The sequence below is a fragment of the Acomys minous genome (assembly GCF_964271855.1).
Source record: "Acomys minous genome assembly, chromosome: 12".
In the NCBI taxonomy this organism is placed as follows: domain Eukaryota; kingdom Metazoa; phylum Chordata; class Mammalia; order Rodentia; family Muridae; genus Acomys; species Acomys minous.
The window spans coordinates 88,831,915-88,852,563 of NC_140493.1; the positions used below are offsets into that span (position 1 = coordinate 88,831,915).

A 20,649-nucleotide genomic window follows, 5' to 3' on the forward strand; every position below is an offset into this window, starting at 1 on the left:
ACTAACCCCACAACGCTTACGTAGAACTTATTTTAAGGATGGACATGGTGGTGCAGGCAAGAGCGTCTCTGTGAGTTCCAGACCAGCCCGATCTACACAAGTGAGTTCCAGGACAGCCAATGATACGTAGAGAGACCCTGTCTGAAACAAACAACTTATTTAAAAAAAAAAACACACACACACAAAAGACATAAAAGCAAAAGTTCTCCCTGATCATGTATTTCTAAGATGTTAGATTAGAGAGGGGTGGGTTCGTCCCTGTGGTGGTGGGTTGTCAGGCGTGTGAAGCAAACAGAAAACTAAATCTAGAACAGTAGTTGAACGGTGAGGGCCAGTCTATCCTATCAATATTAAATTTTTCTTGGAACATATACAACTTATAAAAGAGAAAAAAAAAGGGAGGGGTTGATTTGCCTCCAAAAATGAAGACTCTTCTTCTCTTTGCAGCTCGCTTTCAGGTTTCTAGCCAGGCCGTTCATGCACATCCTTGTTGGTACTGTCATCAGAGGCTCTGCCACTGTGGAAAACTTGAGTGTTTTAAGCCTCTGTCCAGCATGTGAGGTTTTTGCTGGGCAGCAGCCACACAGAGATGGTTTGCTGCTCAGAGCTCGGGAAGTGCCTGGTCTGGTTTTAGCTAGTCACTGTTGTGTCGGGGTAAAAGAATTATTTTTTCCTACAATAAACTCTACCATTTATTTTTTTTTCAAGTCCTGGGAGTGCAGATGTTCTGGGAAGTGGAGGACACCTACCTACCACTGAGCATTGGAAGGCAAATCTGGTTTGTGGAAAGACAAGGCCACAGCCATTTTTTTTTTTAAATCATTTTATATCCTCCCCATCCTTGTGGTTTAATTGTAGGAAATAAACCTTTAGAGCGAGCCAATCGAGATTGTTCGCAGGTTGTTTGGTTTCACTGCTCCCCTGGTTGAAATCCTGGGCCAAAAAAACCATACAGTGTTTACTGAGATTAGCACTGGTGATTTCCTTTGGATATTAGTATCTGAGATGATAATATTAAATTCGGTTGAAAAATCCCGTTTTCATGTTGGTGAAATGAACCAAGCAGCTGTCGGTGTCCTTTTTATCAGCAGCCTGTACCTCTGTTTGGGGTTTTTTTTTTTAAGGAAAGCCATTTGCGACGCTTTCATTTTCTTCCGGTTTCTGCGTGAGCAGGCATCCCCTGCCTGAACCTTTTAAAGTGTCATAATAGCATTGGCCACTTCTACAAAATACAATTCAACGTAGGCCGGAAAAACACCCGAAAGGGATTAGCGATGTTTTAATTGCATAATACAGTATTGTATATACATTACCTTTTATCAAAGTCATTTTGCAGAACAAATATTACCTTCCTCCGGCTTTTGGAATCCCTGAGAGGTTGCTTTCAGGCTGTAAGCTAGAATTACAAGAGCGAACTTTATTAAGGTTGCAAAGCAAGTAGTGATTTAAATAGGAATAGATTCCAGCCGAGTCTGGGTTCTCTCTGTTTACTGCTCATATTTTTTCAGGGAAGAAGAGAGTATTGACCCTCTACATTATATTACGTGTAGAATATTAGGCCTTTGTGTCACTCTTTCTGGTTCACTTAGAAATGGAAAGAGAAAGAGGCCTTGGGGGGGGGGGTGAAGGTTGTAATTCATGGAGATGCAGAATATGTGAAAACAAATTTATATAGCTATGTTCTCATTTCAAACGTGACAGAGAAATTGCTCTTTTGCGGCGAAAGGTTTTCCCCACGCGAAGCTACCAGTTGCTTAGTGCTAGGGAGAGGTGGTAGCGTGGAAGATTTCACACACAGGTAAGTTGGTTCTTAAAAGTTGTTTTTCTGTCTCTCCTGTGCTAAAGGTGGACATGTGCTTCAGCTGAGGGGTGCCTCCATCTTTGTAAGTACCAGAAGACACCTGTGAACGTGCAGATCAAGATGGCCACGGGATGACTTGATTTCTCTTTCTCAATCCTCAGGAGGAGACCTTGGCCAGGACAGCTCTGATGACAATCTGAGTGGGACTCACGGCCCAGCCCTCACATCAGAAGCATCCTTTTGGTCAGATTATCAGGACGAGGGTGAGTGTCCCCTCTCTGAGGGGTGTAACTTTTCCTGTGGCCCCCTTGGCCTCTTGTCATTATGTTTCCAGCAATGGTTTTTTTTTCTGGCTTGGTGATCACTGACTTGCAAAAACAACCACTTGCTTTGTTATGGGGCTGGTCCACTTGGGTGCGCCTAAAGTTAATGCATTTAGACAAACACTAATTCCACCATGGGGCAGGAAGACGTCATTGTGGGTATAGCTCACGAGCTATGACAGCATTTTAAGACTACAAGGCCCAGTCTTTCCATCCTTTCAGCTCTCTTAGTTTCACTGAGAGGCATAAGAATTGGGAATCTGCGCTCACAGACAACTGGGCTGTTAATTTATTGTGAGGTATTTGAGGCCCTTGATCCTTCTTATCATTACTATATTATTTCACCTGGGCTCACCCGCCTCTAACCAAAACTGGCGTCGTTCAGGGGGAAAGGCACACGAACTCAATGCCAATCTCCCCCCACGGCATCCATTTTGTTCGACTCTTTGTAAAGAGGAGTTGTTAAAGAATTTCATTGCTATGAACATTTAAAAGTATATGCAGTGACAACACACAAAGCAAAACTGTCCACGGGTTTTCGGTCTGTTAGTACAGAGCTTGCGGCCTGGTGGCTGCCAGCTTCTGTGCAGGCTTAGATTTCCCAGGGGTGGGAGGGTTGCTGGGCTCTCCTGGCATCCGGCCACAGGAGCAGAAGGCTTGATCATCTCGATGGGCGCAGTGTTCTTATCAAACTCTCTCACGCCTCTCCAGTGGGAGGGGAGGGTGGAGATGTTCCTGAGCGGGAGTAGTAAATTGGAAACGCATTATCCTGAGGGGCTGGGAATAAAGTTGGTAAATTGTTCCTTGTTTCTCTTTATGAATCCACATTCTCGTTTCTTTTTCTTCTAAATTTCAGGAACGCACAGTTCCCATTTCCTCTCTCTTTGCCTATTCATGACTTGCTCTTTCGTGCAGCCTTTTTTTTTTTTTTTTTTTAAATATATGAGTCTTATATTTCTCTTTGGTTGAATTGATGTCTTCTGCCTTAGAGCAGTGGACCGAATTGCATAGTTTTTGTGGTTGTTGTTTGGGTTTTGTTTTGTTTTTTGTTTTAAATCTTGCTTTAGCTTCGTATGTGGCAAAGTGAATGACACCCACATGTTCTAAGCCGGTAAGATCCACTGTGGTGCCGGCATTGCTCTAGAAACACGGTTTGGCCTGAAAGCTTAATAATTACCTTGGTAGCTGGTTAATAATTGTGGAAAATTAACAGTGCAAAACATGAAGAAAAGTAACCTTTCATTTGGTTTTGATTAATCTAATGCTTGACAGAATCAGAACAACGGCGCCTTGTTAATTCATAGGTCACCTACTTGGTATTTCCAGTTTTCCAAAATACAGCTGAGAACACAATAAGTAAGCCAGAGAGACCTCGAGGTAGAAACAGATGTCAACGGATTCTGAGTTAACACTTAGGTTTCCTACTCTTGGGAGTGCCTCTGAGGCCTTCACTGGGTGAAACATCTTCCTTACGAATCGGTGTTAGAGGGCTTTGGTTTCCTGGGCCACGGTAATGCTTCATGTTAGAAGAAGGGATTTCTCTGCGTAGCCTTTGCAGTCCTAGGACTCACTCTGTAGAACAGGCTAGCCTTGACTCTACAGAGATCTGCTTGCCTCTGCCTCCCTCCCAAGTGCTGGGATTAAAGGTGTGCGCCACCACCGCCATCGTCACCGCTGGGCTCTATAAATACTTCCTAAAAGAGAGGCTGGAGAGATGGCTCAGCCATTGAGAATGCTTGCTGTGTTTCCTGAGGACCCGAGTTTGGTCGTCAGCTCCCACGTCGGGTAGCTAACAACCACCTGTAATTCCAGCTGCAGGGGATGGGGGGGCCCTCCTTCCCCCCCCCAGGCATGAACACATATATGGGACACACTCACATACACACATATACATGTCTCCAAGTAAAATTAAATACTAAAAAAGGGTTTCCCAAAAGAGAAGCTAATTATGTTAGCAACATTAAATTCTTCCAAGACTTTTTGGTCTTTCATTTCAGTTCGTGAAAGGTAAAGGAATCCCCCAAGTGACACCGTTAGGGATGGAGATTGGAACAGGCGACCAGTGTGTGTTAGAAACTCGCCTACAGCGTGACGTGATGCTTGGGTTTCTGCAAAGCACTAAATCTAGAACAGAGCAAGAGCTCTTGATACGTAACGGGCAAGATGGACTTTGCCTTCTCCTGGGAGTCCAAGAAATTAGAGAGGGGTCTATAAAGAAGTTGGAACATGGGACCAGCATTTACATTCTGCTTAGGTTGAATGTTACAGAGATCACTAATGCCTTGCGCATGGATCTAACAAGGCTCACGAAGGGACTCCAAGGCACCATATGAAAGGTAAACAGGATAAACAGTGCAAAGGCAGACCGGGCTCCTGTCCCTATGTGCTCACCACCTCCCCAGGGGACACAACACTAACTAAATAGACAAACAGGGAAATTCAAAAGCAGTGGCCCCCACTTGCCGCCGGGACAGCAGCGGCCATACTTTAGGAAGAAAATAGGCGTAACTTGTACTGAAGTAACAGTTTTTTTAAACTTTTAGAATTTTTGTCTGTACTAGAAACCATCAGTATGTTTTTGCTTTGGTTTCCTTCACCCCTCCCACGTCAGAACAGTGTCCTTAACTTAAAAGTATTAATGGATGTGCAGCCTGACCGGCTGCCCTTAGCTTTACTGATAAGCATAACATGATGCATGCTGACGATGTGTTTGGATCATGCCTTCAAGGAAACTACAAAAAGACCTAGAAGAATTTTGGCCAGGTACACAGGAGAGAGAGAGGGAGAGAGAGAGAGAGAGAGAGAGACAGAGACAGAGAGACAGAGAGAGATACAAACAGAGACACAGAAAAAGAGACAGAGAGAGAGACTGAGACTGAGAGACATAGAGAAAGAAACAGAGACAGAGACTGAGACTGAGAGACACAGAGTCACACACAGAGAGACAGACTGAGGGGGCAGAGGGAGGCATAGAGAACACCGAGGTTATAGACTAAACCATGTGTAGAGCTGAGAGTACCTTGCTACCTGATTACAGTTCTGTTTTCCTGTGTGAATGCCCACAGTCCCTGGCAGGCTGTATCCTGTGGAGAGACATGCACAGAGCCCAGCACTGCCGCTGGGAATGAAGGCTTGCTAACACCAACTGACACTTACATTTCTGTACTGGAAGCACAGTTTCTTCCATAAGGAAGGGAAGAAAACACGCATAATACAGCATCTGGACCAAAAGGAAGTAGGAAGCACTGAATACAGTAAATGAACAAAAAGCAATCACCGGAGAGCCCCAGTACCTAATTTATTTTAGTGTCTAAAACCTAGAGTGGATTTGAACGCATCAATAAACCTTCGTCACTAGGATAAGGAAGGACTGCACACTCTTCAGAGGATGTGTTAGGGAGAGTGCGTGTGCTATCAGCAGGGCACAGTGACTCCTTCTGGAAGAAAGAAAAAATTGAATTGCTTTAATAGAATTGTGAAAATCTGCAATAGTGTACTGCTCGTTATATGTGATTGTATTCTAATTAAAGGAAGATATTAGACAGATTTATCTGTAAAGAACTGAGAATGTATTTACAGCTTATTTTACCCGGGACTATTGGAAGGTCAGAGAAAGTTCTTAATGTCTTGCTGAGTGAGAAACAACCCTCTTGGAGAGCAATGAATAACCACAAAAAAGTTATCAATACACTTACTATATATATGACTTATAAGAATCCGCAAATTCGGTCAAGTGGCAGTAGTGGGCATTTTCAACCCCGTGCTTTTTTGAAAAGCACATTTGAGAGTATAAAGAATTATCTGGAAGTGAATTTTATTGGTGTCGCTTTCAGCATCTCTTAGTCTTAAATTTCTCTGCTTTCGTCTAAGTTCTGAATGCAAGTCACGGCGGGATTTATGACTGCGAACAACAGGCCTAGGAGTCCAGCGCGCTTGCTGAGCATGCGCCTGCGTGAGGCTCTGGCCTGTGTTCTCAGCCTTAGGGATAAAAAAAACGACACACATGACGGTAGACCCGCGTCTGTCGGTTATTGTGGGATTTAACTGTGTTGTTGTTATTTTTATTTCCCAGTGCTGGGGATTAAGCCTCAGGCCTCCCCGATTCTAGGGCAGTGTTTTACCATGGAGTTAACATTCTTTCTAGCACTTTTTGTTTTTCAATTATGGGAGGGGGGGGGGCGCAAAAAAGACATTAGAACTGAATGAACTTCAAACTGTTTTGCTATTGTGAAATGAAAACAACGATTTAGAGGCAGACATAGTGGCACACACCTGTAATCCCAGTCCCTGGGAGATTGAGACCAGAAAGTTAACCACATAGACCACATAGGAGTTTTGAGGCCAGCCTGGGCTACATGAAACCTTGCTTTAAAAGAAGAAGAAGAAGAAGAAGAAGAAGAAGAAGAAGAAGAAGAAGAAGAAGAAGAAGAAGAAGAAGAAGATGTTGACCTTTGTCCGTCCACCATGTGCTGCAAAGAGGGGAAATAAAATGTTAATGCGTTGACTAGGCTTTTGGATGGTAAGGTTCCGGTTTGTGCTACACTTGCTGTGCCAAAGTTAGAGTTCCGGGAGTGGGAAGGTGTGGGAAGGAGTCTTCTGGGTCAGCTCATTTAAGGAGGGGCATGGGGGTGGGGGTAGGGACCATTACCCCCATTTTCAGGTAAAGAAGGGAGGTTTGGGAAGGCAAGTAATTTGGCCATTGATGACACATCAAGGCCGCGTGGGAGGTCAGGGTCTTGCTCGATCACGTAGCTACCTGTCATTTGGGCTTTCCAACTCACTCTCCTTACTGCTTCGCCCCATTAATATAATGTTAACTTATAAATTAAAGGATCCAGAGCTGAAGTGTACCAGGTAACTACTGCTTTATGAACGCCCCACAGAATTCAGCATGCACCGCCCTCATTAGAATTCATAGTTCCATTCTGTATTTTGTAGTTTCCTTTATGAAATTACCATTTAGACATGTTATTTAGAAGTGTCTCGTTATGATTTTTAGAATATATTTTATTTTAATCCCATATATATTCCCATATTGGGTATGGAGATATATATATATGCACACATATGTGTTATGGATGGATGGATGGATGGATGGATAGAGGGATGGATGGATGGGAAGCGGGCTGGTATGTGCCTATTGTGCCCGTGAAGACCAGTAGGGAGCATTGGATTCCCTGGAGCCAGAGTCATTGGCAGATGTGAGCCACCAGACCAAAAAAAAAAAAATGCTGGAAACTGAACTCAGCTCCTCAGTGAGACCAGTCTAGGCTGTTAACCACTGAGCCATCTCTCCAGCCCCTTTTGTTCTGATTGTTATGGGTTCTAGGGTCCTTTTTTAAATTATTATTATTATTATTAATCCTGTTGATTGAATTCTAATTTTATTACATTATGGTCTGAGATCACATTCTAGATTGTCTTGATTCTTTGCACGTCACTGAGGCTTCCCTTGTAACCCAGTAGTCATTTTGGGTTTCAAAGGCCGTGCGCTCTCTTCTGGTATTGGTTGAATATACTCTTCCTGGTTTTGTCTGAAGAAATGGTATTCCTTGGCTCTTCTGTGGCCTAGATTTTCTTTTATCTGCTGAGGAGGTCGTGTTAAGATCTCCAATTATACTAGTGGATCTATTCCATTTTCTGTTTGGCTCTACAATCTCAAAGCAATAGTCCTATAAAGAATTCTAATTGTCAGAGGCCATTTCGTCTTAAGGAGCCGACATCCTGCCATTTGGGCATCTTCTTTCTTTTCCCTATGTAGTAACTTCCAGTGGGTAGCCAATCTCTCCATCTTAATCTGTGAGAGCAGCCCCTCCCTTCGCGGCCTCAGTGAGTAGGAAACCATCTTCCCACAAGCCCGTTTCACATCCCCCTAGCCGTGAATATTTAAGGACCACTTTTAGTATGGAAATGAAAACAGGTTTGCCAAGTAAACAAACAGCGCTCAGGAAGGTTTACTGAGCCACGTGAATTAGTGAGACGGGGATTGGAGGTGAATGACCTCATTGATCAGGGTACATCTTAGCTTAAGCCTGTCCATAACTCGGGAGGAAAACGTGTGTAGAGAACCTATCGCAGATTCTGTCATCGGTTCTCGAGTGCCAATAGTGCTCAATACCTCAGCACAAACAGCCCCGTAGTAGATGGGAGAAATAATAGGCTGGAGTGAGGTACATTACTGTGTGTGTGTGTGTGTGTGTGTGTGTGTGTGTGTGTGTGTGTGTGTGAGAGAGAGAGAGAGAGAGAGAGAGAGAGAGAGAGAGAGAGAGAGAGAGAGAATTAGTGACCTGTGTGGACATATTTAGAGTTTTGTAGGGTTTTTTTTTAAATTCTATAGTCTGAAGATAATGAAAATGACTAGACGTAGGCTCTCCCCTATGTGTCTGTAAAGAAATCCACATGTGTGCACACATGCACTCAAACAAATATTCGTCACATTTTCGTTTTGTTTTCCGGACGATTGCGTTCATCTTTGTTGTTAGCCAGACGGCGTCTTTCTCTTGCATGAAGGCACATGGCTCCTGTCAACGCGAATAGGAGCGATGTGCGTGTGTGTTTGAAGCTCTTGTTGGGGAGGAAAATAAAAGTCACTTATAGGACTGTGGTCTGGGGACCCAAGAACACACTCTCCAGTAAAGCACCCGGTCTGGTGACCATGCTGGGTCTCTGAATAAGTGTCTGTTGGCTTCAAGTGAGTTCTTTTGATTTCAAATCACCGAGAGGAGTTAAGGACCCAGTGTTGAGTTAACTGTGATAAGAGTTAAGTAAGCTGCCACTCATGATCATAGTGGCCTTCCTCATGAAGACAAATGTCTTATTAGATCTAAGGCATCCCGTCGCTTATGCAGTCTGGTATAAATCACAGATGAAGATGACAAACGGGATTTCAAATTTGACAGTAATTTATATAACTTGAACAAATGATTGCCACGGATTATACACGTTTTCTCGAAGAATTAAAAAACAATAACAATTATCTGTCTATGAACAACCCATTTTTCATTCTTTACCCCAGCATATCTGGCGGCGGGTGCGCGGTTAAACTCTAACCTTCTTCAGTACCCTGTAAACACTCTCATGCGCGTTGCTTCTGGCTCGCACGATGCTTCTTCTACTGGAAAACGAAACAAAACAGAAACTTGCAAACGGATCCAAGTTTCTACATGAAACCATGGCCTTTTAGATCCCGAAGACTCTTTGCAGTCGCCTAACGGAGTGTCGTTTCACCAGAGAGGGAAACCTCATTTTAAAGGAGCTTGAGTGCCTCACGCCCATAGCTGGCAAGTGATAGAGGCGATGCCATACCAAGGATGATGTCTGTGGGGCAGGCCTGTCTGGGCTCTGCGGGGTATGTTTCCCCCTCGCCTGTGGGAATTCCCTCATTTGCAGGATCCCAGCATGCTTTTCAGGGTGATGCTTAAACAGTCTTGCAAGCTTGATGCTGGTTCTTAAGCTTTAGTCAAATTCTTCAGACACATACATCTTTTATCTGAAAATGGTCATAACCTTTTCCCAAAATGACTCAGGGTGGTGTAGTTTATAAGCGCTCTCAGAAGCCTCCACAAATGCTAGCACCGCTGTGGGTAGAGCACGGTGGGTCCCTGAATTGATCTGACATTGGACTAGTCAGTTACCTTTTGAGGCCTTTTGTCTGTTTTATAGATCTTAATACACCGGCAATGAAGAGTTTGTTATTGAATATCTTTGTTATCAAACGCTGTTATTCAGACACGGGCTTAGCACACAGGGTCTAAAAAGGGAAGAAAGACGTAAGCCGTCACCCAGCTGAGGAGAGGAACTTTACATTTCCCTAGCTCAGAGTGTATGACATCCGGTCAAGGGTTGCTGATTGGCTGGGGGTGGGGTGGGGGGTGGGTAGGGTTCCCCCGCAAGGACTAGCTGATTGGTCCTGCAGTGTTTTGGAAGAAAGTGAAATGAATATTTATTTGACTTCTGGCCAAAGTGGTTTTGGAAGTCTTTTCCAGAAAGGTCAAACATTTATTGAGCCTCCCTTCCAATTAGTGGGAGAGCGGTCACAACTTTTAAGTGCAAGTGGCTGGTTTTCAAGAGTGACTTGGCAGACGAGATTGTTTACATGATTCCTGGAGTGTTTGTTTGTTTGTTTGTTTGTTTGTTTCTCTCCAATGTCTAAACTCACCAGTGAGTAACAAGTTCTAATAGTGATTACTTCCTCATACAGTAAATAACTATGAAGGACACCGGCGTGGTCACTTCAGCGGTGGCGGACTCATAGGATTTCAGCCGCCGCCGCCTTGTGTGGACACCAATCACAAGCAGGGACGGGCAATGTCTCTGCAGGCTGTTGATTGCAGAATCTCATCCACCAGGGCCTAATTGCCTTGGACTTACGGTCTGTGGAGGCCATGTAGTTCAGCATAGCACTTGCTTTGCAGAACCAGTTTCATTGCCCCAGGCTTTGTTATTGTGCCCGTGACAGTCATGCTTAGAATTCTAAAGCCCTCAGTCTCATCTTAGCGACCAGACCGTCCTTCCTCAAGTTCCAAAAATGTTGGTCATTTTTGCTCCAAAGTCTAAAATGCACATACATTTAGAAAATTTTAATTTAAGCATGAATGATGCCCTAAGGTCAAATATATTCATACATTCCGTATACATATAAACACACACATCTGTTCAACTCTTCATACTTTTAGCAGTCTTTGCTTCCCTGTTAGCCATAAATTCTTTTGACCTAATGTTCAAGTAAATATGGAAGTTCTTTGGGCTGGCCTTATAGCTCAAGGGTAGAGTGTGCCAAGGCCCTGGGTTTGATCTCCAGCACAGTAGAGAAGAGAGAGGGAGAGACAGAGAGAGATGGAGTGGGGGTGGGAGAGAGAGAGAGAGAGGGAGGGAGAGAGAAACTGACACAGACAGACAGACAGAGACACAGAGGGACAGAGGGACAGGGAGAGAGAGACAGACAGAGACAGAGACAGAGACAGAGAGACAGAGAGACAGAGAGACACTGACACAGACAGACAGACAGAGACACAGAGGGACAGAGGGACAGGGAGACAGAGACAGAGAGAGACAGAGAGACAGAGAGACAGAGAGACACTGACACAGACAGACAGATAGAGACACAGAGGGACAGAGGGACAGGGAGACAGAGACAGAGACAGAGAGACAGAGACAGAGAGACAGAGAGACAGAGAGACACTGACACAGACAGACAGATAGAGACACAGAGGGACAGAGGGACAGGGAGACAGAGACAGAGACAGAGACAGAGAGAGACAGAGAGACGGAGAAGGAGAGAGAGAGAGAGAGAGAGAGAGAGAGAGAGAGAGAGAGAGAGAGAGAATCGACACAGACAGACAGACAGAGGGACAGAGGGACGGGGAGAGAGACAGAGACAGAGACACAGAGAGACATAGAGAGACGGAGAAGGAGAGAAAGAGAGAGAGAGAGACAGAGAGAGAGAGAGAGACTAACTAGTTTTGAAGATCTGGTTAGACCAGAATATTCTGGTGGACTGGGCAAAGATGGTTAGACTCTGCTCTCCTGTTCTCACCTGCCTTTCGGATTCTATAGCAGTCTCCCCTCCACACGCACCCCATTTTTTTGTTTGCTTGTTTTTGAGACAGGGTTTCTCTGTGTAGCCTTGACTGTCCTGGACTCACTTTGTAGACCAGGCTGGTCTTGAACTCCCAGTGATCAGCCTGCCTCTGCCTCTCCAAGGCGTGTGCCACCGTGCCCGGCTTTTTTTTTTTTTTTTTAATGTTATGCTCTAAGGGACGTGAGCCTAGACACACTAAAAAGAAATAAAGATTAAGCAGAATGGAATATTTTTAGGGGAAAATTGTTCATTCACGAGACATTTTCACTTATAGAAGCCTTTATACAATTTTCAGAAATTTTTTAAAAGATAATCTGTTAGCCTGTAACTCACACAGCATAGCCTATTTTCACAGAAGGCCCTGGAATGCGGGCATAATTTTTATATAATTATGTCATTTCACAATAAAGCCCTGGGTTTTTATTTTATTAGTGTAGGGCTGACTGCTGTCACGAACGCCTTCCTGCAGATGATCACTGTCATCCCCAAAAGACGCTCGCAAATGCCCACGAAGGGAGTGAGAGCTGGAAACTGTCAGAGCTTAGGGAGAAAAGTAACGGAGCTATCCACCCTAGCCCATCTGAGGAATTCACCTCATTCTTGCTAATATCTCATTTAATTAATTATCAAATAGAGTGATTACGGTTTGGATCCTTCCTCTGCAGGACATCTTTCCCGCCCAACTATTATTGGTAATTTATCCTTCATGTCTTACCTAAACTTTTTCTTCCTTGGTTTCAGGCCATTGCTCTTTTTCTATACCATCTTCTGAGACTGAATAATTCCCCTAATTCATTTATAGTGTTACCTTTGGAAGGTACTAAAGGTGGTGAGCATTTATCCCCAGAGCCTTTTCTTTCCCAAACTGCATAAATTTCAGTTCTAGTAGTCTTTACCCTCCTCCGCCCTGTCATACCTTCCCGTCACCGGTATTTATCACATGCCTTGGTATTCTCCGTTCCAAGGGGATCGCCTCACCAAGAGAGCCGCCTTTCGGAGAAGGGAGGGCTCATGAGTAAAATCTTAACGTTAAGCACTAGAAAGAAGGCCGAGCGTTGTTTGATGTTGGCGCTGGTGATCATCTGGAGAGCACACTCGTGCAGCGTGTGCTGTGGCATATGCTGCGATATATGTATATTTTAATGCCTTAATGTATTATGGCCTGTTGTAATTGAATGTCTATAAAGTAGCAGTTAAAGGATTTTATAGACCTTGGAAGAGAACAGAATTCTCTAGCGCCCTCTTGTGGTAAAGTAGAATAACGCTCTGGTTTGTTTGGCCGGATTTTTAGTGCAGGGGGCATGACTGGGATTTTTAAGTTTTCAACACTGAGTATATGAGGAATGGATTAAAGAATTTAAATTTTTACACACATGCCTGTATATTAATACTGAAAATATTTCTTCTTTTGGGGGAATTTATTTTCTTGTGAACGCTTTAAAACTCAAAAGGTGCTTCCTTAGAGCCGTCATTCCAGTGTGTTCTGTTACATAAATCCGGGAGAGACATACAAAACCACAGTCTTGAGAGTTTTATAACCTCCAGTGACACGTGACTGGGGTTTGGTTATGAGTCTTAATATCCAATTTACAGGTATTTTTCCATGTTATTTTTAAAGGGAGTGGCTAGCATTCCTAACATATATTTAATCATATCTACATTTTTCTACCATATATCAAATGTACCATTTTGTGGGTTACAGTTGCCATACGCTTTTCTCAGTACACGCATTCCGGGTGTTTATAAAGCCCTAGTGACTAACAGGCCACTCAAGGGCAGGTGTATACTTCCTATGGGCAGCATAAAATTATATTTGTTCCAGGAGATAGCACGGAAAGTATCCTGTGCCTTTGGTTTGTTAATCCATAGAGAAAAACCAGTGACAAGTTACTAGGTTAAAAGCAGACACTGTCCTTAGGCTTGGTTGCTCTTGTGGCTTTTTTTTTTTAAAGATCTTTCTAGAGACTAGGGAACTTGAGAAGTGGTAAAGACAAGTCCCCTCTTTGCTCGGGGCACTTAATGAGAGATGGGTCCCCCCATGGGACAGCTCTGGACATTCTAGAATCAACCTGGAGGACACCCTTTGTAATATCAAGTACTGGCCCGCTTTCCAGAAGAGAATAGTGACCGAGGTGCCACAAGAGGGACCGATGGAGAAAAATGGCTTAGGCACAGCAGGGTGAAGGGGGCTGGCCACAGGTGAGATGACAGAGAACATTTGACTAACTCTTCTTCTTCTTCTTCTTCTTCTTCTTCTTCTTCTTCTTCTTCTTCTTCTTCTTCTTCCCTTCTTCTTTTTTTTTTTGCCCCCACCAAGAGATGATAATTATTTTCAAAGCTATAAAAAAATCAACTCACTTTTATTTAACAATGAATTTCTCCTTTGAAACTAGAAATCACACTTTGATTTACTTGGGGTTTTGAGCTGATTTTGGTTTGATTTTTGGACCGACCTTTCCTTCGGGTGTTGGAAAATAAAACGGAACGTGCCTATAAAGAGTCACTGGCTAGTCACAGTAATAATCTCATTTCCACACTTGGAAAGACAGTCACTTGACATTCAGCTTTTTGAGGTTTATCAATAATCAAGTCAGTTGACCGTCTTTCCCCTGGCTCCGTAGATCAATGTCCAGTTTCTTGGGTTCCTGATTTCTTTTTCTTTTAAAGGCAGCATTTTCCATGAGGCATCTAAGTTGCAGGTTTATACAATTTTTGTGAAAACTTGAACATTCCCACCTGAGCAGAGAGGCAGCTGTTGGCCTCTGTTCACACCTGTGCTGTTCGCTACCGTGTCCATCTTAGCCCGCTTGGTCACCAGAGATCCTCTCTGCTCTCACACGCTTCCTGGCTTCTGGTTTTAAGTTGTGTAGGAGTGTGCGTACAATGTTTTCTGAACTGTACCAATACCCCCTCTTCTGGAAAAAGTTCTTTCTGGAATACTCATTTTTTTTTAAGCCGCATTTATTAATCAGTTTAAGGTTTTGTATTCTTTCGTTTAGCATTAACATTAGGAAGAACAACAGCAAGGTCTGTTCCCTGGAGAGTCGTAATGAATTACAGTAGAGCGCACAGATTGTTGGCTATGAGGAGGTGTCAGGGTCTGCTGAGGTTGTGGTGGCCAAAACTGACAGAGAGATTTTCCTAGGACACTCTCCAAGGCCTTGCTGCGCATCTTATTCTAAAGGACTATCGTGTGCTCTGAACAGCGTTGAAACAGGAAGTTAGGCAGTCTGCCTCTCTCTTCTTCGCAGCCTCTTTCTGTTTGTGCAAATACCTTCCTCTACAAACCCAGAGATCGTCCTGAGCGCTTCTAAGGAACACTAGGAAAATTCGAGACACTTCGAGTCATTTGTGCTTTGCCTCTTCAAAAATAACAGATTTGTTTAGATTTGATGCTGTGCCGTTTAAGTGCTTTCCCCCCTTAATTTGGATCCATTCAAATTCTCTTACTTGTTTGGAAGTGAGCTACAACAGAGGACACTGAAGAGGGGGAAAATCTCATTTTATGGCATTCGTATTTGTTTCTTGAATAAAAATTCAAATTGTAGTGTAATTTCTGAACTGTAAATATATTGATTCGCTTGGGTATATTTTATTAAGCATTAAGGGACATGTATCTAGTGTCTGCTGTAACATTTTGTAAATGCCTCAGCTGTAAAAAGCCAGCTTTGTCTAATTTGTCTAATTTGGGGCAAGATTTTGCCTCTCAGATACAAAAGATTTTACAACAGATAGCAGAAAGTTCACTTAGGACTTGGCTGATCCACTGGAGAAGTCTGGCAAATCTATGTGGCTACTAACTTGTGAAAACACATCACGTGTGACCTCTTAGGGGGTTGCATTTTATATCTTGTGCCAACCATCCTTTCCCATTTCTTTAACTGCTTCTTGTACTCCGACTTTTTTCTTAAATTCTTACATTTTCCTTTTGCTTTTTGTTTTGGAAACGTCAGATTATAGACACAGTTGGAGCCGTAGCAGTGGCGATTCGGTTAATCCTGGCGGTTGGGTATGTTACAGTGGTCCGTGCTGCAGTTCAGCTGCGCTTGCTCCAGTGGGAGAGCCTGCGTGTTGTTGACGCGATTACAGCAGGCGTCACTGTGTAAAACACTGCAGAGACCCTGAGCTAGCACCGCACAAGCAACAAGCTGGATCGAAAGTTTCACAACTTTAAGTTTCCTTTTCTCATATGGACTAGGCAAGAAATTGGCTTCTGCCTGAGTTGTTGGAATGTTCGTCAGCTCAGCCGCGGACCCAAGCTATCGCTCATAATAATAATTCTAGCATATTATGTTTTTCAGTCGAACTGATCTAAGAGCATGCCAGATATGATTTCCAATATATGGCAAAAGTATAAAATTAAGAAAAGATTCTGTGAAAATTTTGCACACTCTGCTAAATGAATTATTGAAATTCCAATAAAGATTAAAAAAAAAAAACCTAAAAAGCAGCCTGGGTTTTATTTTTCCTTCAATCCTTTCAGCTCTCATAAATGTCTCCACGAAAGCTATATCTGTAGGGTTAGAAAAGGATATATCCTGTACTATTTACCCGATCAGGATTTTTTAAATGTGGTGTCTTGATGTGAGATATTGACTGAGGCGGGCTGGCAGCTTTACAGGCCAGGCAGATGCGGCCAGTTCACAGTAAATCCATACGGTCAAAATCCCTGAGAAATTTTTGATTAAGAAACTTTTACTATCCTTTTAAAATGAAATATACCGGCCATTTTTTCAATGATAAAAGCAGATATTTTATGTTATTGTCTGCATCTGAGTTGCTGAAATATATTTTCATAAGTTTGTTAGGTGAGAGCTCCTAGATTTCTGAGAATGTTAACTCCAATGATCAGCTCAAAGTTGAGCGAGTCCAGGGAGTGTGTAAAAAAAAATGATAAAAAGCCAACCTGGTCAGCAAAAGAGAGAATAAAATCTTGCCTATGAAATACACACACACACACACAAACACACACACACGTGCATGCATGCATACACGCCCATGCATGCGTGCACACACACACGTGTGTGAGCACACATGCACACAGAATGCACACACGTGCATGTGCACATACACATCACCATATTCTGCATTCCAAGAAGAGTTTGTTATTAGCCTTTTATAAATGTTATTGGCGACTTAAAGCTGTAGTAATATAAAAAGTGTTAAAGTTAAGGAAAGTCATTTTAAGTAAGAAACAATACTTGACATGTACTTTAAAACAGAAATAAAGCTAAAGACAGGTGTGACGTTTAAAAACATGCATTTACAGGTAACATTTCTACTGGAAGGCTAGTTACAGTGGTGACTAGTTACAGTGGTGACTAGTTACAGCGGTGACTAGTTCAGGACACCATGTAAGTTAAGCACTGATCGCAATTATATTGGGACAGTGAGGTTAGAAATAATGTTGGATATAGAAGTTCCTAATTAAAGTTTATGATTTGGGGACTAGCGTTTGCTCAATAGCGCAGCATATGCCTAGTATGTTCAAGATCCTGGGCTCAAACCCGGTGCCCCCAAAACAAGAAGTTTGTCACTGATGAGCAGAATCGTCTGAAAATAGCAATAACCTCTCTTTCAAAAAGCTGCATGCTCAGTGCATCTAGAATGTTCCTTGAGAACATTTTATTAGGATGCACTGTTAATAAGCGGGGTGGGCCATATATGTCCATTCTTCTCAAAATTTGCATAAAAGACATGTTTAGTCCTCTTAGAATTTTTAAAATCTTACAAAATTTTTGTTTGTTTGTTTTCGAGACAAGGTTTCTCTGTGTCGCTTTGTAGACCAGGCTGGCCTCGAACTCACAAAGATCCACCTGCCTCCCGAGTGCTGGAATTAAAGGCGTACGCCATCGCACCCGGCTGTCTTATGTAATTATTTTTTTTAACTTTGTGACTTAATGAGGTCAGAGAGTAAAAGTTCAAAGCAGATTTCACATCACAAACCAATGTCCAGCCACTCTTGAGAAAGTTATCTGCTACCAAATTAAACGCCATTAAAAAAAAAAATTCCACATTCTCCCAGTAACAAAAACTACTTTTTAACTTCCTGGGACCCTGTGTTCTTCTCCGCAATTTCAGAAGGAACAGCAAAAACAACCTGCATCATCCTTCAAGCAGATAACGCCTTCTCCACAGTTAATCGCTCCTTGTTCATCAAGGAAATGAATGTTCACGGAGGTGACCCGTTCCTCGCCCACTGCTCTTTGTTCTGGGGTCCCCCAGACTGATCACATCAGCCTCCGCGCTGACAAATAGACCCCCAAACTTTAACACTATGTTAAGTTGAGTTATGAGGCTTTAGAGTTGCAGTTCTCCGGCCGAAGGTTGATTGTCTTTGAGAGATAAAGGAATTGCTGCAGGACGTGCTGGCCGTTGAACTCAGTGGTCTTTATTTGGCTAGTCGGTCACTCTTTGGTTTTTTGTTTTTGTTTTTTTTTTCCAGGGAATTGTGGGCTGCTCAGTTGGTGACTCACCTCTCTCTCCCTTTCCCCAAAGATATCTCAGAAAGACCTACTGAGTTCTAGCAGCTGATGGAACAAGACAACTCAAAGCAACGTGCAGTTGTGCTGAGCTTACTTGCTCTTCAGGGAACATGAATTTAGGACGTTTTGCCTCTCCTTCCCCAGCCTTCTAACAGCCTGTGCATATATTTAATTTCTAGTGGTGGGTTTTATGTGCTATGAATGTGTCTGTGTGTGTGTGTGTGTGTATGCACACACATGTGTGCTTTTTTTCCTCTATCTCTCAAGTTGTGACTTTTGAATTATGCCCTGGTGGCAGAAATTTCCAACTTGCTGTTCTGGCAAAATTTTAAAGCTGCAGCCTTTGTTGGTGACAGTTTTTTTTTTTTATGCCAATCTTTGTAGTTGCATTCCAGTATATTACTCCATAAACGCCTTCATAGTAGTAAAAACTACCGAGGAATGGTAAATTAAAGCCTGACTGATGGATTGTGAACATCCCATTTTTCCCGCCATATCATATAAATTTAAGAGAACTATTACAAATGGAATTGATAATACCGCAGAGGGGAAAAACTTCAGTTTGGCGCATCCCAGAGACACTCTAAAGCCCTATTTAGGAAGAAATGTTTAAACAAATGCACCGAAACCCACTACAAAAGACTTATTAGCCCAGCCTTCGCTATCAGTCACAGCAACTGCTTAGCACACAGCTTCCCCAAGTGCAAGGCACCCTAGAAGGTGAATTAAGAGCGCCCGCTTCCCACAGTACATGTGTGCCGGACACGGTAATTTTACATGCATTACCTGTAGGCACCGAGATGTACAGTGTAGATGTTTGTTCCCATATCACAGATGGAGAAACTGAGAGCATCAGAGAGCTTGACTTGACCAAGGTCCTCAGCTAAGAGTACCGGAGAGGCAATATTTGGCATGTTTTTGTTTTTTTTTAGGTTCCGAAAACCTGTAATGTATTCACGTGCCACACTGCCTCACAGAAAAGAAATTTCTTGGTTTCTTGGTTCTCCTCCAGACAGCACTGTGCATTCTGCTGAAAGCGATTCTGGTTTGAGAAAGCAGTAGGCATGTCCATAGGGTGGCCGTTCATGAGGCGTTTGCCCATTGCAGACACTGTACTGGGTGCTGAGGCTCCCTGCCCAGCCCCTCCCCCTGTCTCTTTCCACAGGATCTGATGTAGCCCAGGTTAGCTTTATACTGCCTATGTCGCCAAAGATGACCTTGAACTTCTGGCCCTCGTGCATCCAGCTCCAGATGTTGGAACTGCAGGCTCGCCCCACCACAGCTGGCTTGCGCAGCGCTGGGAATCAAACTCGCGGCTCCCCGCGCACCAGGCAAGCACTCGGCTGGCTGAGCTACATCCCCAGACCCACTGAGACATTTTCTTTTCTTCACATTTTAAGTACGGTGTTCAAAATGGCATCTCATTTCAAAGTTCGTTCCTCTCTGTCTCCCCACATCGCAGAGGGAGGGTGTGGGTGCCATGCGACAGAACCTGCTGAAGAGATGGAAGCGTCCCTCAGCGTTTGCATCGTCTAAGAGCGTAGCCATCCCCGGGTATAGCTGTCTAGCTTATGGCGGATGAGACCGATGAACAACAAGAATAATCAAATTAATTTTAAATTTTAATCTAAATATATCTTGGAATGAGACTCTAGGTAGAAAGTGGCCTCACACTCAGAAGCATAGCTGTAAGGCAGCGGCTGTTACTTGACTAGCTAAAGTCAAGAGAAGTTTTGGCGCTCTCTGTGTTTCAGAAACTGCCTGAAAGATGGACAACAGGAGATCTTGGTGAGCAAGGGCGTGAGAGAAGGAAGGCTCAGCCCTGGGCTTGGATTGAGGTGGTCTGAGGCGGGGGCTAGGTGAGCAGGCAGGAGGGCCCTCAAGCAAATGTCGGGGGGAAACCACAGAGAAGAGAGGACGTGGAGCAGAAGGGGATGTCACCTGGCAAAGGGCTTTGAGGACCAGCATTTGAATCCATAATTCATGGATCTGTACATATTGAAAGGTAAATAGAAACCAGCATCTTTTTTTTTTTTTAATTCGCCTACTGTAAATCACGACTGACGTTTTGCTAGGTGGCCTTGGCGTAAGTTGTCAAAATGGCACGGTGATGTCTGCGGCGGGTAGAACCTTACAGACCCTCTCTCATCCTCTTTAAGAGCTCCCAGAATGAGAGGTTTCGGGCAGTATGTTTCCCAGAATAGGCTTGCTGTACATTCCTCTGGAAGTATTCCATAAGTCTTACAGTTCAGCTCCTTGCTTCTAGTCAGTGCCACATCTAATCTCTCTCAAGAGATAGATCCTCCGACACATTAAAATATTTTTTCATTACAGAAGTATTTAAGCCTCTGCTAATGAGCACCGCTGTCACTAATTTGTACACTTTATAGCACTTCACAGTTTAAAAGTCTTGTTTGAATGCATCACCCCATTTAACCCGCACCGCCATCCCACGAGAGG

The 20,649-nt window shown here is 43.4% G+C and overlaps 1 protein-coding gene across 3 annotated transcripts in view; it reads left to right on the top strand.

Annotated features, from left to right (window-relative positions):
- The window catches only part of SKAP1 (src kinase associated phosphoprotein 1), a 293,558-nt gene that overhangs the window by 71,632 nt on the left and 201,277 nt on the right, over positions 1 to 20,649 (top strand). For all 3 annotated transcript variants that reach the window (XM_084749211.1, XM_084749210.1, XM_084749212.1), the window contains one exon: positions 1,963 to 2,064. In XM_084749211.1, coding sequence (XP_084605337.1) covers positions 1,963 to 2,064 — 102 coding nt within the window. The remainder of the gene's footprint in view (positions 1 to 1,962; positions 2,065 to 20,649) is intronic.